Source organism: Macaca fascicularis, chromosome 5, assembly GCF_037993035.2.
Source record: "Macaca fascicularis isolate 582-1 chromosome 5, T2T-MFA8v1.1".
In the NCBI taxonomy this organism is placed as follows: domain Eukaryota; kingdom Metazoa; phylum Chordata; class Mammalia; order Primates; family Cercopithecidae; genus Macaca; species Macaca fascicularis.
This window is the reverse complement of record NC_088379.1, coordinates 6,369,466-6,387,818: the sequence shown is the minus strand read 5'-3', so window position 1 is coordinate 6,387,818 and position 18,353 is coordinate 6,369,466. Positions and strand designations below refer to the sequence as shown.

The 18,353-nt window shown below is 46.8% G+C and overlaps 2 protein-coding genes across 2 annotated transcripts; one reads left to right on the top strand and one right to left on the bottom strand.

Moving 5' to 3' along the window:
• Positions 1 to 425: 425 nt before the first annotated feature.
• Positions 426 to 2,595, bottom strand: MRFAP1L1 (Morf4 family associated protein 1 like 1). Its single transcript, XM_005554433.4, has 2 exons — positions 1,954 to 2,595; positions 426 to 1,368 (listed from the first exon to the last, which is right to left on the bottom strand). Exon 1 carries the CDS (start codon positions 2,350 to 2,352, stop codon positions 1,969 to 1,971), a length of 384 nt encoding a protein of 127 aa, XP_005554490.1. The 5' UTR covers positions 2,353 to 2,595; the 3' UTR covers positions 426 to 1,368; positions 1,954 to 1,968.
• Positions 2,596 to 8,786: 6,191 nt separating this feature from the next.
• On the top strand, positions 8,787 to 9,966 carry BLOC1S4 (biogenesis of lysosomal organelles complex 1 subunit 4). Its single transcript, XM_005554432.4, has one exon. It carries the CDS (start codon positions 8,819 to 8,821, stop codon positions 9,467 to 9,469), a length of 651 nt encoding a protein of 216 aa, XP_005554489.2. The 5' UTR covers positions 8,787 to 8,818; the 3' UTR covers positions 9,470 to 9,966.
• Positions 9,967 to 18,353: the final 8,387 nt, after the last annotated feature.

Here is an 18,353-nt window from a genome sequence, read left to right as displayed (position 1 = left end):
TTTCAGGCCCAGGTAAGTCACCTGCTCTGAATTCACACACTTCCCTACTAAGAGTTGACTCCCTCCTCAGGGCTCCCACATGATATCCACACACTCTATATCGCAATTCCTTGTTTCCATTTCTGTCCCACACCTTCGTCCCATCCATGTCTCACCTTTATGTTCCTAGTGCCTTGGATAAGATATGAAGCACGTTACATTCCCACTGGTTGACTAAACACACTTCTGCTGCTGAAAAGCAGGGGCTTGGCCCAGAGGATAGCCGAAAAGTTTTTCTCTTCAGAACTGAGTGTTCCGTCAGCTCATCTCCACAGCACCTTCCAGAAATAATTCTCCCTCAGTTAAAGGCTTACCAAGAGCCTTTAACTACAAGCAGTTCAACCCCATTTGATGACACTCAGTGAAGAACATCCATTTCAAAAAGATTGATTTATGATTCTTTTATTAACACACACAGGAGGGGCTTTGGTCATGTGAACAAAAAATTTATTTTTTAAAAAAGGCTTTTTAGGTCTTTGTTTTTCAAGGCAAATTAATACTTACTATACGTTTGACTTTGACCTCCAATCTGACAGGTCTACTACCCTGATGAACTGGAAGAGACTTTCCAGGCCCTGATAATGTCTTTTCCTTTCTCTGGCCTCTTAAAGCTCTTTGTAGACTGTCTCTTCGATGCCATTCTCTGATGCCCCTGTAATGTGTGAGGGTATTACGACAGTTCCTAATCAAACTGCCTTGTCATAAAAGGTCAGCTATGTGGTCTAAATCAACTCACCTGACAGGTTACACAATATATATCAGACAATGTGCCACAAAACATAGCTCTCCTCTTTCATCTCACAGAGGAACTAAAGTTCCAAAATATATACAAAACCACCTTCCATCTCCAACTGTCTTCTCGTTCTTCCCAGCTTTATGCAAAGCAGTCTCATTAATACATTCTTCACCAGGCTCAACCAGGCAGCGTAGTATCTTCCACTGCACCTCTAAAGTTGGAAGATTCTGATCCCAAGTCTTGACGTGTTCCAAAAAACGATCAGGTCACAAAGGTAACAGCAAAATACAAGGCCATGCCCAACATTTCAAAAACACAGCGAAGTAACAAGAATAAACGTGACCACGAAAACAACTTAATTAAGCCCCATTTCTCTTGTGAAAGTATTTCTTCGACAAAAGTTGTATTTCCAGAACCAAACACATTTGATGATCTAAATCCATATCGAGGTCATCAATCACTGACCATAAGGGAGACTGTTACATGGGGGTAAAAAACATACAAAAACAAAACAGAGAAAATGACAAGCTGTTTCAGTTTCCTCAAGGTGTCAGTTCATCCTTACCAGTTGACTACAGTCCTCAGCTGTGAACCTAAAGCACAATTGGGAGAAATTTACCATGAAGACATTGACTCTCAAAGTTCCATATCTTGATGTTAAAAATAAATGTGAACCACCCAGAAGAATGCCACTTCTTTGAGACACGGTCCTCTGACATACCTGTCTCATAGAACAGTCTGGAAATTTCAGGTAATGGCCTCTGGCTTTACTCTTTTATTTCTTTCCCTGCGTTCTCAGCCTGCGTTCCATTGTGCTCCACAGCCTAGGTCTTCTGTGGCTTTCCCCAAACTCCCTTAGTGCCGAGACAGGTCTACTTCCTGGCGACTGCCCTATTAGAACTGACTTACGTTTCACAAAAACAAACCCGAAGTTACTTTTATTTTTCTCTAATTACCAGTGTGGGAGGGCGAGGCCACAAAAAAACGGTATACTAACACCTAACAAAACCAGCACGCATTCTTTCCTCTTGACCCCAACTTTGTTCCCAATGCTCAATTTTTGATGCGATAAAATGGGGGATGCAGGCCTAGAACATAACTTTTTACAGGGCGCGGTTTAACCATGCTTAGGGGGACTACTGAGTTCCATCCAAGCTCCCGCGAGTTTCCGACCTTACCGCCGATCTCCTCCTTCAAGAAGACTCGCTTCTCTCTATTCGCCAGACGAGCTCGACCAGCATCTCTGCCATCTTCGCAATCTCCTTGGCCTTCTCCTCAGCCTTCTCGCACAACTCCGACACTCTCTCGTCGGCTTCGCCACTCGGGTGCTGCACGTGATTGAGGGCGCTCTCCTCCGAGGCCTCTACCTGCGTTTTGATCTGGATGAGCATATTGTCCATCTCCCACAGCTTGCTCCTGGTTCGCAGGTACGCCCGCCCGTGCTCGCGTATAAGAGACGCGATGTCCTCGCGCATCTCGTTGATGACCGGGAGCAGGAACTGCTCGAAGTCCTCCTCCGGCTCCAGCACCTCCACTTCCTCAGGCGCTTCCACCTCGTCTATGTCCAGGGGCCGCATCTCCTCCTGCCGCTTCTTCAGTACCGGAGGGGCGTTCTTCTTACCGGAACCCCCCAGGGACTGGAGATCAGCAGTGATTGCTGGAGGCTGAGCCCACACGCTTTGTCAATAGTACTCCCGAATTATCTTTACTTTTTTTCTTCCTTTTAATTGTAAGCCTTTAGCTTTAGAACTCCGTGGGAAGAATCGCCGTGGATACACACAGCAAAGCGACCTGCGAAATGGAGTCGCAGCCGTCAACTCGCCCTCGGCCTTTTTGCGGCCCTTTCACGACAGAGCCGGGCTCCTTTACGGTCACGCCTTCGGCGAGACCCAGTAGCGGGCGCGCGCACGTAAAGGGGTCTCGGGCGCGCGCATGGCTATCCCCGTCAGCTTCCCGGCGCCCCGCCTCGCCCTCTTCTCTAATTTAGATTGGTGGCGGCAGGTTTGTTCGCGTCTTCCCCTAAAGCTTCCCTTCAGAGGGGTTTTACTTTTATTATTATTTTTTTAAAGTAAAAATGACCCTCCCTTCCCCATATTTGAATAAGACTGGCTGGCGTTCACAGCGCTTACTATCTAAGCATGCAGAAGCTTGGATTAATTTATATGAATTCACTTAGCCCTCACAACGAACCTATAAGAGAAGTAAAAACCGGGCTAAAAGTCGTGATTTGAGCTCAAAGCAATGTGGGTCCACAGTCCCTGCTCAGTGTTCTAGAATGGAACTCGTCCCTCTGTCCTCCCCACCCCTGGCTCATACTTTTGTTCTGGGGGGAATTTCGCTCGCTGCCTTGGGTGGTTCTGGCCCGTGATTTTTGGTCTCTCTTCAGAGTCTGTAAGGTCCTCAAGGTAAAGGGCAACTTCTGTTTCAGTTCTGTCCTCCGCCCTTTCCGTCAGCCTGGCGTCAAGCAGGGCCTTAGAGAATGCTTTAGAGAGAGGAATTGCCTAGTACCTAAGTGCCTCTACCAGACTGGAGGCTGTTTGGGGACAGGTTCTGGTCTTGGTCACCTTTATGTCCCTCCACACACAAGACCTGAAAATGAGCAGGGACCTAGTAAATGTGGCTTTGATCGTCAATACGTTTTGATCACCAACCTAATGCCATTGTGGAATGGAAGAAGTCTATTGCTAGGCTTAGTCACCCAGTGCCACACTAGTAGTAATATGAGTGTGTGTAGAGGGGGGATCCTTCTTACACAAGTGCCACAGATCAGAACTTCAGTTTTCCAGTCTGATAAAGACCAATGGCCCCAGCCTGAATATCTGTCAGTGGGAAGAGGGATTTGTAAGATGACGTGTGCGAAACAGTTTTGCAAACACCAACATTCCAGCAGATGTTCATCAAAAGAACATTAAGAGGGAAAGAGCAAGGCACCGTGAAAAAAGATATTTGACTCATGCAGAATATATTGAGAACTCCTATAGATCAAGAAGGAAAAGACAAAATTTTAAAACAGGCAAAAGACATAGGCTGGCACTTCACAAAAGAGAATATCCGAATGGCCAATAAGTATATGAAGAGGTTTTCAACTTCATGATTCAACAGGGAAATGCAGATTAGAAAGCACAACGAGGAAGCACTGTACATCCACTAGAATTACTAAAATTGAAAATACTGACAATACCAAGTATTGGGGAAGATGTGGAACAACTGGAACTCTTATACATTCTTGATGGATGTCTTAGTCTAGTCTGAACACCATAACAAAATACTATAGACTGGGTGGCTTAAACACAGACATTTATCTTCTCACAGTTCTAGAGGCCAGAAGTCCATGATTAACGTGCCAGCAAATCTGGTTTCTGGAGGTGAGGGCTCTCTTCCTGAATTGCAGATGGCCGCCTTCCTGCTGCAGTCCTCACATGATCTCTTCTTTGTGCATGCAGTGTTGTGGGGTACAGGAAGGAGTGCTCTCTTGTGTCTCTTCTTATAAGAACATGAAGCTATAGGATCATGCCCCCACTTGTATGACCTTACTTACTGCTTTACTCCAAGTATAGCCACACTGGGGGTTAGGGCTTCAACATAAAAATATTGGGGGACACATATATTCAGCCCATAAAAATGGGAATGTAAGTTGTTACAATAATTTTGGAAAACTATTTGGCAGTATCTACCGAGATTAAACATATACCAATCCTATGTTCTAGCAAATTGACACCTTGTTATACACTTAAGAGAGTTTGAATGCAATTGTTTATAAAAATACATATACAAGAATATTCACAGCAGCTTTATTATAATAGCCCCAAAGTTAAAACAAACCAAATGTTCATCAACAGGAGAATAAATAAATAAAATGAATAAATGGTAGCATATTCCTTCAATAGTTTATTACTGCATAACCAGTTACCCCAACATTTAGCAGCTGTAAAATATTTATTATCTGTCATAGTGCATTTAGGCTGCTCTAACAAAATACCATAAGGTGGCCAGCTTCTCACAGTTCTGGTGAATGGGAAGTCCAAGATCAAAGTGCTAGTAGATTCTGTCTGGTGAGAACTAGTATTTTGGTTCATAAATGGTTCCTTCTTGCTGTGACCTCAGAGGATGGAAGGAGCAAGGGGTCTCTCTTATACGTCTTTTGTTTTGTTTTGTTTTGGAGATGGAGTTTCACTCTTGTCGCCCAGGCTGGAGTGCAATGATGCAGTCTCTGCTCACTGAAACCTCTGCCTCCAGGGTTCAAGCGATTCTCCTGCCTCAGCCTCCTAAGTAGCTGGGATTACAGGTGCCTGCCACCATGCCTGGCTAATTTTTGTATTATTAGTAGAGATGGGGTTTCACCATGTTGGCCAAGCTTGTCTCAAACTCCTGACCTCAGGTGATCCACCTGCCCCAGCCTTCCAAAGTGCTGGGATTACAGGCGTGAGCTGCCGCACCCAGCCCTCTTATACTACTTATAGACAGAGTCTTGCTCTTTTTGCACAGGCTAAAGTGCAGTGGAATGAGCATAGCTCACTGCCTCAAACTCCTGAGCTCAAGTGATCCTCTAGCCTCCACCTCCTGAGTAGCTGGGACTACAGGCACATGGCACCACACCCAGCTTAAACAAAAATTTTTTTTGTAGAGACGGGGGTCTTGTTATGTTGTCCAGGCTAGTCTCAAACTCCTAGCCTCAAACAATTCTCCTGCCTCTTCCTCCCAAAGTGTTGAGATTACAAGCATGAGCCACTGCAGCTGGCCTTATATCCTTTATAAGGGTACTAGTCACATTCATGAGGACTCTGACCCCATGACCAGATCACTTCCCAAAGGCCCAATTTCCTAATACCAGCACTGTGTTGAGCTGTTCTCACATTGCTATAAAGGAATATCTGAGACTGGGTAATTTATGAAGAACAAAGGCTTAATTGGCTAAGGGTTCTGCAGGCTGTACAGGAAGCATGGTGCTGGCATCTGCTTGGCTTCTGGGGAGGCTTCAGGAAACTTATAATCATGGCAGAAGGCAAAGGGAGAGCAGGCATGTCACATGACCAAAGCAGGAGCAAGAGGTGGGAGGAGGTGCCACACACGTTAAATGACTAGATCTCATGAGAACTCACTAATCACAGGAGCAGTACAAAGGGGATGGTGCTAAACCATTCATGAGAAATCTGTCCCCATGATCCAGTCAACTACCAGCAGGCTCCAGCTCCAACACTGGGGATTACATTTCAACATGAGATTTGGGTGGGACATCCAAACCATATCAATCACCTTGTGGGGTAGAATTTAAACATATGAATTGGGATATGAGGACACAAACATTCAGACCATAGCATTATCGTATGTAGTTTCAGTTTAGTATCTTACATGAGGTTGCAGTGAACCTATCAGCTGGGGCTGCAGTCATATCTGAGTTTGAATGAGGCTGGAGCATCCACTTCCAAGATGGCTTACTCATGTGGTTGTTGGAAAGAGGCTGTTTTTCTCTAGCTGTTGGTCTCAGCTCTTTGCTATATGGGCTTCTCCATGGAGCTGCCCACAACAAGGCAGCTGGTTTCCCCAGAGCAAGTGGTTTGTGAACCCCTAATATCTGAGACATGTCTCAGTTAATTTAAAAAGTTTATTTTGCCAAGGTTGAGGATGTGTGCCCGTGACACAGCCTCAGGAGGTCCTGATGATATGTGTCCAAGGTGGTCAGAGCACAGCTTGGTTTTATACATATTAGGGAGACATGAGACGTCAATCAACATATGTAAGAGGAACGATGGATTGGTCCAGAAAGGTGAGACATCTCAAAGCAAAGGAGGGACAACTCAAAGTGGGGAGGGGGCTTCCAGGTCTTGGGTAGATAAGAGAAAAATGGTTGCATTCTTTTGAGTTTCTTTCTTTCTTTTTTTTTGAGATGGAGTCTCACCCTGTCGCCCAGGCTGGAGTGTAGTGGCATGATCTCGGCTCACTGCAACCTCCTCCTCCCAGATTCAAGCAATTCTCCTGCTTCAGCCTCCCGAGTAGCTGGGATTACAGGTGTGTACCACCACGACTGGCTAAATTTTTGTATTTTTTTTAGAGACAGGGTTTCACCATGTTGGCCAGGCTGGTCTCGAACTCCTGATCTCAAATGATCCACCCACCTCAGCCTCACAAAGTGTTGGGGTTACAGGCGTAAGCCACCGTGCCCGGTCATTTTGAGTTTCTGATTCGCCCTCCAAAGGAGGCAATCAGATATGCATTTATCTCAGTGAGCAGAGGAGTGGCCATGAATAGAATGTGAGGCAGGTTTGCCCTGAGCAGTTTCCAACTTGACTTTTCTTTTAGCTTAGTGATTGTAAGATTTATTTTCCTTTCTCAGGTTGGAGGGAAAGAGATGCCACACTACCTTTTATGAACTAATGTCCAAATCATACAACATCGCTTCTGTCTTCTTCAGTTTATTATGAGCAAGTGAAGCCACTAAGTCCAGTACATACTCAACAAGAGGGAATACACAAGAGTGAGAATACCAGGAGGAAGAAACCACTGGGAGTCATCTTGAAGGCTGGCTAGCAATCACAGTTTGTCCTCTGACTACCAATTCTTCATGCCATTTTAACATGCTAACCACTCCATCCAAGGTCCCCAAAAGTTACATTTTTAAAAATATCATGTAGTTTTAAGTATTACTATCCTATTGTCACATCAGCTTTAAGTCCAGAATTTTGTCTTCTAAATTAGATCAGATGTAGATGAGGCTTTCTGAGCGTAGTTCCTTAAATTCAGCTCTTAGAGTACAATTCTTCTTGATCTGTAGACTTTTGAAGCTAAGGAGACAAGTTCTCCGCCCCCATGCCTCGAATACACAATTGTGGGGCCAGCACAGGATAATCACTACAGACCTGTTCCGCTACCACTACCACTAGATAGCCACTACCACTCCTGTTCAAAAAGGGGGAAATTGGAAGTACAAACAAGTTACCAGTCCGTGGTAACTCTGCCATCCAGTCTCAAGGTCTAGGACTCCATGACTCCCAGTTCTACCATCTGGGCTCCTGGTTATACTTCCTTTTTCATGAAATGTACCATGTGTTTGCTAATGAGTCTTTTTCTCAGTCTGATTCCTGCTTGTAGAAGTTTGGGGAGAGGGGCTCCAAAGGCCTTTCCCTTCCAGTCCAATCTGCAATGTTTGTGTCAATATAATTATCTTTAAAAAACTTAATAGGTCTCCTGTGAATCTCATCAGGGTTCACTCCGTTAGACAAAAGTGCAACCTACAAATCCCTTTGAGATAAGTCCATCTCTATCTATTTTGGGGTTCTGCTAATACTGAGGAACAAGCCTTAAGCCTTCTGGAGGCCCTGTGGTTTGATTGATGGACTCAAACCAAAGTCCATCAATTTTGTTTGATTGAGCCACACCATTAATCTCTTTAAGGAGCTGTTAGTCTAAGTGAATGGTATCCTGAGGCACAATCTTTGCTTTTTATGAGATTTTAAAGGATTTTACCGTCAAATCTCAACTTCATCTTTGTTTTCTTCTGGCAGTACCCTGGATTTGATATTTGCTTGGAAAGTATTACTATTTCTTAGTTTTACACCATTTGCAATCAGACGAAGCTGAGGACTTTAAAAATCATCCAAAGTAGTCAAGGTGCGTCCCTTTTGTGTTTCGTCTTGTTTATCTCATTTATTTTACTATAAACAGAAAAAGGAAATGAAAGAAGGGAGACTTTCATGGGTGTTGGACATGTCCTAACAGTTGGTCTGGATAGAATATGCATGGTTGTATGGATGTGTACAAAGTCATCAATGTGCACATTTAAAATATATGCACTGTGTTGTATTCCTGCTACACCTTCGCTAAAAAAAAAAAAAAAAAAAAAGGTTGAATGTGAGCGCGGGCGTGAGAAAACCGCAGCGCGCATGCGTGAGCGTGAACGCGCTGGGAGGCCGGAAACAAAGGTGGGTGCGCGTGCACAGACGCGCTCTCAGGCCGCCGGAAGCAAAGGCGTGAGCGCGCGTGCGTGCGTGTGCGTGAGCGTGAGCGCGCGGAGGTCGGAAGCGGGCGCTGCATAGCAAGGTGGTCGCTATGGAGGGTAGCTCCTCAGATAGCGGAGCGCCGCCCGAGGGGCTGGCGGAAGAGGCCGAGCCTCAGGGCGCCGCCTGGAGCGGGGACAGTGGCACTGTGTCCCAGAGCCACAGCAGCGCCTCGGGGCCGTGGGAGGATGAGGGCGCGGAGGACGGTGCGCCGGGCCGCGACCTGCCGCTGCTTCACCGCGCCGCTGCGGGCTACGCCGCCTGCCTGCTGCCTGGGGCAGGGGCGCGGCCCGAGGTCGAGGCCCTGGACGCGAGCCTGGAGGACCTGCTCACCAGAGTGGACGAGTTCGTGGGCATGCTGGACATGCTTCGCGGCGACTCTTCCCAAGTCGTCAGCGAGGGCGTGCCGCGCATCCACGCGAAGGCCGCCGAGATGCGGCACATCTACAGCAGGATCGACCGGCTGGAGGCCTTCGTGAGGATGGTGGGCGGCCGCGTAGCCAGGATGGAGGAGCAGGTCACCAAGGCCGAGGCCGAGCTGGGCACCTTCCCCAGGGCGTTCAAGAAGCTCCTGCACACGATGAACGTGCCCTCGCTCTTTAGCAAGTCTGCTCCCTCGAGGCCACAGCAAGCCGGCTACGAAGCCCCCGTCCTGTTTCGGACCGAAGACTACTTCCCTTGTAGTGAAAGGCCTCAGCTCTGACGGCCTGACCACTGCGGCAAGAGGACCCCAGCTGAGGTGCTTACCTCCAGTATGAAGTGAATTGCAAATCCTGCTCATGGACATACATGATGTTGGAGTGTGGGATTTCAGGGTTTACTTTCTGCACACACTCCGTAGTGTATTCATGATTCAGTGTAGAATGTATAGACTTTATGCCTCCCAATTTTAAAAAAAGAGACGGGGTCTTGCTATGTTGCCCACACTGGCCGGAAACTCCTGGACTCAAGTGATCCTTCCACCTCAGCCTCCCCAGTAGCTGGGACTACAGGGTCGCCTCCGCGCCCAGCCTGTGTCTTCCAGCTCTAATCAGAAAGCTGCTTGGCGAGGGCATGGGGAATCAAACTGAATGAACTTGCTCTGCACTGTGGCAAAACTGTTATTTTTATGGATTTTACTACACGGCGTTACCTTTTCAAGATTTGTATGTTTGTATAATCGTAAGAAAATTGAGCCATTAAAGCCTTGTTATTGTTCAATCCTAGTAGTCATTCAGTTTTCTGCACCCTACTCTTAGGGTAAATGGTACATTATTTAAGATTAAACCTCCTGTAGCGTGGATTGTAAACCAAAGGAAATGGTACAATTTCTGAGAAAATATGTTGATTTTTTTGTGACTAATTCCAAAGTTGTATTTGAACGTATGACCTCACAGTCTTGATTTGTCCATAGCAAATATATATATATGTGTGTGTGTGGGTTGCCAATTTTGGTTTATAATTTAAATATTAATAGAAATTTTAAGTTTTACTGGACATGATTTCCTTCTGAAAAGAATTTCACATATTGGCTTGTGTTTGTTCGAAATAGGCGTATTGCTCATATGCTTTGGGTAGTGAGATAAAGAAGAGGGGCTTGAGTATACCTCCTTTAGAGAACTAATGCGAAAAGCTATAGCTTCTGTTTCAGAGCATGGTATATTTCTTTCCCCTTGAAATGGAGAGTTAAATCATTTGTGTGAGTGAATGGTATTAGGATTTTCTTGCAGATACAGTAGTCTTTTTTTGAGATTCAAATCTATTTCATAAGGTGGCCCTCCTAAATAGTAGACGCTAAAAAAGCATACAGCTTAGGTTGCTTTTGTGTCATTTTCAGTGTCATCACAGGTCTTCGAGATTCATAGAGTAGCTGTATTTTCATTTAGCTGTGTGTTGTGAAGAATCTGATCATGTAATTATGCACCTAGCTCTCGTGGACCTTCACTGTCACATACTTAACATTTTTTATTCAGGTGGTTCATTGACTACAAATTAAGGAACTCTGAATGTAGAAGCTGAAAGAACAAGTAACCTACATTTAATATTCAGCAACTGCTGGTACCCCTATAAGTAATTCATATATTTTGATGACATAGTCACTGAATATGAAAATAGCCTCCTTACATAACAATACATTGCTAAAAGATTTTTCACTTAATGTTCAAAAGCAGTAATTAGGGGCTGGGCACAGTAGCTCACACCTGTAATCCCAGCACTTTGGGAGGCCGAGGCAGGTGGATCACCTGAGGCCAGGAATTCAAGACCCGCCTGGCCAACGTGGTGAAACCCCATCTGTACTAAAAATCCAAAAAACTAGCCAGGCATGGTGGCTCATGCCTGTAATCCCAGCTACTTGAGAGGCTGAGGCAGGAGAATCGCTTGAACCTGGGAGGTGGAGGTTTCGGTGAGCCGAGATTGCTCCACTGCACTCCAGCCTGGGCAACAAGAGTGAAACTCCGTCTCAAAAAAAAAAAAAAAGCAGTAATTAGGACAAATTATGAAAAATTATAATAACTTTAAGATTTAATATCTGCATAATAGAAACCTTAAATTCCAGAAAGCATAAGTTAATAAGTGTGCTGTAAAGTAAAACTTTATTAGTTACAGGTGTATAATGCTTAGATATTTAATTTCCCTTCAAAAAAAATAAATTGGGTTGAGAAAATTAAAAAGTATAATAACCAGTAAGAAAATGATATTCAGCTTAAGTTTTTAATGCTAATCATAAAATATTCTAGCAATCCATCTAAAAGTAAAAAGTCCTGGTTCAGATGATAGCATGATTATATGTGCAGCTTATCTCTAAGGGGCCCTGGCTTCTGAAATTCTTGTAGTTAATTAGTGTTATTCCTGAGCTTTTCAAATAGGGATTTGTGCAGGGCCTTCTTGTTTGGGGAATTGAAGCTGGTTTGCACAGTGCAAGACATACTAACTGAAGGTGTGTCTGCCTTAAGAATGGGGATGGGGAGGCCAGACACACCCCCACTCTCCTTGGTACTGCCACATTTAGACCACCTGGCTCCTGCCTCTTCATCCTAACTCTGACCAGCTGGAGAACCAAGAGCGCCCTTTGCATCTTGGGAAATGGGTCCTTCTACCTCTTCTTAAGTCCGTAACAAGTTGGGAGGAGGGCTCGTACCCCTGGAGCTATAGGAGGAGGCCCAGATGTCATCCTGGATGACTCCTGCAGACCATCTCTGTTGCTGGGGTCTGGCATTCCCCCACATTCCGGAAGTATAAACAGGGATAGGAATAGGGTCTAATAAAGCTTTAGGGAGGCACCATCACACTGGCGTCAGTTAATTTGTTCTTAGCTCCCACATGCATTAGCACAAAAATTGCCAAGAGTCTCAGGAGTCCATAGGATATCCCCTTAGTCCAAGGGCAGCTTCTGGTATGCAGGAGTCGGTGTATGTACCAAATATAACTGGGTACAAATGAGCTAGTGAGCACCTGTGGCTTTTCCCTGAAGCCACATCTTTGAGGAATGGGAGGAGTCTTGTAGATGCTGGAGTCAGGCAGCCCAGTGTGAACCTGCTAACTGATCACAGGCAGGGGCCAGCAAAGTCCCAAAAGGGCCAGACGATAATTGTTTTAGAATTGCAGGCCTTATTTTTGTATTTTTAGTAGAGCCTGGGTCTCACTATGTTGCCCAGGCTGGCCTCGAACTTCTGGCCTCCAGTGATCCTCTGGCCTAGGCCTCCCAAAGCCCTGGGAATACAGGCATGAGCCACTGCGCCTGAATCTGGACAATGTTTTTTAACTTCTCAGCACATAAAAGGAGTCTTCTTAGAAGGATAGTTCTGCAAGTTCTGTAGCAACATCCCAGGGCACGATTAAGAACAAAGCCCCATTGGAGCCCACGGAAATGTCTGTGTGGTGTTTGACTGAACCTTGGGTCAGACTCAATTGGATTGGGCGTCTGACTTTGTCACGCACTGGCCTGCCCATCTCTTGGGAAAGAACCACATCTTGTTTTTCTTTGTGTCCTAGTCCTCTCATGGTGCTTGATTTCTGAGCAAGCCCTTAGTCTGACTGAATTCTATCTGCCTTTCTATCTTGCATTCCTTATGGGGTGCCTAGATTTTGTGAAGTGGTTCATTCACTCAGTCATTCTGATAATCGCTTATTCCACAGATATGTGAGCGTACCAGGGATGTGCTACTTGCTTGCTGAGTATGCAGCTAAGTGGGCAGAGCTAACATCCACTTGTTATTCCTGGAGGTGGATAAGGTAGACAGCCATCAGATAATGACACAGACACATATCACAAACTGTAGCAAGCACTATGAAGGGGACACTTCATATGTCCCCTTCACATGTCCTCATATGAAGGGAAAGATGCTATGGGGCATCTTTCAGGGTCAACGGAAGGCTGCAGGGGAGTAAGTAAGGGGGCAGGAGCCAGCTCGAGCCAGAGAACAGAAATTGGGCTTTATTCCAATGTGAAGAGAAGCTAAAGAGAGCTTTAGGCAAAGCCCAATCTGTCTGATGTATGTTGTTTAAAGGCCTCTTTGGCTGCTGCATTCCATGCAGGAGTGGCTTGGAGTGGGGAAAGGGAAGCAGGAGACCACTTAAGAGGCTGTTGAGTGGCGCAGGAGAGACGCCGGTGGCTTGGATGGGTTGGGTAGCAGTGGGGATGGACAGAGCACTGGGAATGCACTGTGGGAGTGCCGAGGTGGATATTAGTTCTTATTAACCACAGAGTATTGTAAGCCAGACCCTTAGAAGATACGGCTACAAGAGCCCATGAGAAATTTCTGATACAGAAAGTGGGGTGACAAGGCACATATGATGAGCTGGGCCCCACTTGCTTGTGACTTGTTGGTCTCATTGTCAGGGAGGGCTGGTGACCTGAACTCCCTGTCTAACATCCTAGGCCCATTTTTTTCCTTATTCACTTTCAGCAGCAAGAAAAATTCCTTAGGAACTCACTTTCCATCTTCTCATGAGGCCTCCGACATCTGTTTAGCCAAGCTAGTTTAACACTGTAAATTCCAGAGCATTATTCAGCTTTTTCCTGTCAGTATGTCTCATGTTTCAAGAAATATCTGTTTTTGTGAATAAAGTTTTATTGGCACACAGCCATGCCCATTTGTTTACATATTATCTATGGCTGCTTTTATGCTCCAAGGGCAGAGTGAGTAGTTGTAAGACCATTCCCAAGAGCTGGGCAGGCCAGTGCGTGAGAAAGTCAGACACCCAATCCAATGGAGTCTGACCCAAGGTTCAGTCAAACACCACACAGACATTCCTGTGGGCTCCAACGGGGCTTTGTTCTTAATTGTGCCCTGGGATGTTGCTACAGAACTTGCAAAACTATCCTTCTAAGAAGACTCCTTTTATGTGCTGAGAAGTTAAAAAACATTGTCCAGATTCAGGCGCAGTGGCTCATGCCTGTATTCCCAGGGCTTTGGGAGGCCTAGGCCAGAGGATCACTGGAGGCCAGAAGTTCGAGGCCAGCCTGGGCAACATAGTGAGACCCCGGCTCTACTAAAAATACAAAAATTAGTCAGGCATGATGGCTTGGGCCTTGTAGTCCCAGCTACTCGGGAGGCTGAGGCAGGAGGATCACTTGAGCTCAGGAGTTCAAGGCTGCAGTGAGCTGTGATCACGCCACTCACTGTCCTCCAACCTGGGTAACAGAGCAAAACCCTGTCTCAAAAAATAATAATAAATAAATAAATAATTTAATTTAAAAAACACACAAACCACCATTTCCCAAAGTGACTGAAACCGTTTGACCCACTAATGGAGAATGAGAGCTTCTCCTCTATACTGTTCATCATCCAAGGGAAGCAAGGGTTCCAGTGGCGGGCTGGGAGGCGGCGGGAGGGAACTTGGTTATGGAGAAACATGCGAGGACCCTCTGGCTGTGGGGTGTGGGGTCCGCGGTGGCTGCAGAGACTGCTCCTGTCACACCAGGGGGCGCTGCAGGAGCAGGAAAGGCCTGAAAACAGCTGGTCCAGCTCCTGCCTTCAGGAAACTAAAGCCCTATATCCTCCCACGGTCAAGGCACTAGAAATTCAGAGCCCCAAGATCATGTCCATCCTTGAGGGGCTCCCAGTGTGCAGACAGAGAGGGGACGGCAGCTGCAGCCCAAGGCACAGTGGCTATTCTTGCATGGGGTGGGGGTAGGAAATTAGGAGAGGGAGGCAGAGAGGGTGCTAATTTGGAAGTGCCCTGTCTGGTGGGGGCAGGAGACAAGGCCTGTTTGTATCCACCTGGCTCTTATCTCTACCCAAAAGGAGCACAATCATTTATTTATGTACAGTTTGTCTCCCCAACGAGGAGGAAGATTGTGGCATTTTTCCATTTTGTCTACTCTGAATCCGTGGCACCTGGCACTAGGGACCTAGCACCGTGGCACTATGGCACTTAGCACAGAGAAGGCACTGAAAACGTGCCCACTGAGGGAATGACAGGGACATTGAGGATGAGCAGGTGCTGGCAAGGAGAGTAGGAAGGGTTCCAGGGCCCACAGGCTGCTCCCCGGTCAGCCCAGCTCCCGCCTCCCTTGGCCAGGGCCTGTAGATGCGTCTTCCTCCAACCTTTCCCCTTCATCTCTGCTCCATCCTTACGCTCTAGATGCAGTTCATAAACAAGATATCATCGGACTTGATTCTCCTCGTCTGGCCTGAGAAGCATTTGTTTCATGGTAGGCTCACTCAGTCCGCTGAACCTTAATGAATCAACTCTGGCATCTGAGTGCTGTCCCCGAGTCACACCTGCCCTGTGCTCCTTTTCTTTCCAGTTCACCCTGCCTGCTGGGATCCAAGGCCTCTGGGGTCCCAAGCAAAGGGAGACATTTACCACTGCACACCCCACACCAACTCCACCAAAAACATTGCCTAGGGTCCCAGTGTCCTCCCGAATCACCAAATGTCTCTGAGGTGGAAACAGTCCCAAACATCAGGCCACCCCCAGGTCTCTGTCCTTCCTGAGACCCTGGTCCAGGAGCTCTTCAGATACTGGCAGCCTGCCAGTGCCTTCAAGCAGCTCTCTCTCTCTCTCTCTCTCACACACACACACACACACCTAAAGAAGACAACCTATTACTTTAGTTGTAATAGGTTGCAGAATACTTTAGTCGCAGAATAATTTTACTCTTTTTTTGTCTCAATCTGAGACTTGTACTGGCAAACTCAGAAAACCCATTTCAGTGTTCTCTCATGTTAAAAAAAAAAAAAACACCAGAGTCGGCCGGGCTCGGTGGCTCACGCCTGTAATCCCAGCACTTTGGGAGGCCGAGGCGGGTGGATCATCTGAGGTCAGGAGCTCAAGACCAGCCTGGTCAACATGATGAAACCCTGTCTCTACTAAAAATACAAAAATTACCTGGGTGTGGTGGTGCACACCTGTAGTCTCAGCTACTTGAGAGGATGAGGCAGGAGAATTGCTCGAACCTGGGAGGTGGAGGTTGCAATGAGCAGAGATTGCGCCACTGCACTCCAGCCTGGGCGATAAGAGCGAAACTTCATCTCAAACACACACACACACACACACACACACACACACACACACACACACACACACACCAGACTCCTTAAATATCTGTCACAATTCCTAGACTTGAAAACACTTTCTGGTAGACTTTCTTAATAGAAGATTGTTTCACCGGGCGCGGTGGCTCAAGCCTGTAATCCCAGCACTTTGGGAGGCCGAGACGGGCGGATCACGAGGTCAGGAGATCGAGACCATCCTGGCTAACACGGTGAAACCCCGTCTCTACTAAAAATACAAAAAACTAGGCGGGCGAGGTGGCGGGCGCCTGTAGTCCCAGCTACTCGGGAGGCTGAGGCAGGAGAATGGCATAAACCCGGGAGGCGGAGCTTGCAGTGAGCTGAGATCCGGCCACTGTACTCCAGCCTGGGCGGCAGAGCGAGACTCCGTCTCAAAAAAAAAAAAAAAAAAAAAAGAAAAGAAATTGTTTCCTGTTACACTATTAATTGAAATAAGAGCCAGCAAGATGGAAGGTGCGAGAGTGTGTGTGTGAGTGTGTGTGTCTGTGTGTGTATGTGTGTTTGCTAGTGATGTGAGAATTAGGAGTGGTTTGGAACATGCTGATTTTCAATTTTCAACTGCCAGCACTACTGCTTTACAAAATTGTTCAGACATTCGATCCAAAATTCAAGAAAGGTGGTAAATGCCAATGAGAGGGAGGGAGAAAACAAACTTGCTATGTTGTGTGTACTGCGGGATTGAGGAATGGAGTGGCACACACAAGAATGCTCTAGAACGGAAGACAAACTATGCAGCGTCGTGGTCAGACATGGCCCAAAGTCTTGTCTTGCCACTGCCCATCTGTATAACATTCATCTCCAAGCCTCAGATGTCTCACCTGCAGAATGAGAAATAATAAATAGTATCTACCTCAAAAAATAAAATAGTTCAGAAAGACATTTAAGTTGGAAATGTAATTGTTTTTATTTTCTTACTGACTTTTTTCAGTTTAGCCAGTTTTTATCTTTTTCTTAAAATTGTAAAATACACATAACATAAATTTACCATTTTATCCATTTTGAGAGTACAATTTACTTGCATTAAGTACATACATATTAATGCACAACAACCATCACCACCCATCCATCTTCAGAACATTTTCATCTTCCCCAACTGAGGCTCTGTCCCCATTACACACTAGCTTTCTATTCCCCACGCCCCAGCCCCTGGCACCCCCATTCTACTTTGTGTCTCTATGAATTTGACAACTCTAGGGACCTCACAGAAGTGGAATCCTGCAGTATTCATCCTTTTGTGATTGGCTTCGACCACTGAGCATAGTGTCCTCAGGGTTCATCCACATTGTAGCCTGTATCAGAATCTCCTTCCTTTTTAGGGCTGAGTACTACTCCATGCTGTGCATACCCCCCTTGGCTTAGCCACTCTGTCCGTGGACCTGGGCTGCTTCACCCTCTTGGCCGTTGTGAGCAGTGAGTATGGGTGGACCCTCCAGCCCCTTCCCAGTGCAGTGCTCTGGCAGAGCCATGAGCCCCGGCCAGGGGTCGGATGAGCGGCTGATGCCAGTGGGGTCCTGGCCAGAGGTCCGATGAGTGCCTGAAGCTGATGTTCCACCTGCCCAAGTCTCCCTTCCCCTCCAGCCAAGCTTGCTGGCCTGTGACCAAACTTGACCCCCATGACTTTCTCTTCCACTGTAACAAGCTACTTCCCAGTGGGCTCCTGGCCTCACACAAGGAGCCCCTGATGGGCAGCTCAGCAGGCCGTCCAGAGGTAGCCATGCTTGTCTACATCCCGGTCAAAGCCTCCATCCTAACACTTCTCCCCCTCTCCTGTTTTTCCCAGGCCACGAGGAGGGAGTGAGAGGCGCTGCTTTGTAGACAGGGACCAGCTCAGGCCGAGCAAGGCAAGAGCCCTGGAGGGCGCCTGGGGCCCAAGACCAGCCGCAAAGGAGCTGGGCACGGCAGCCAGGCTGCTGGCCTCGACCCCCGCAGCCTGCAGAGAGCGTGGGCACCCTGTTCTCCTGATGTTGACTTCAGGGTATGGGAACCTCTGAGGCTTTGACAACTTGAGGCTGGCAAGGAGGACAGGGAGCAGGCAGAATCTTCAAAGACTCCCACCTTTAAAGACTGTGGCCTTTATCCTGGGGA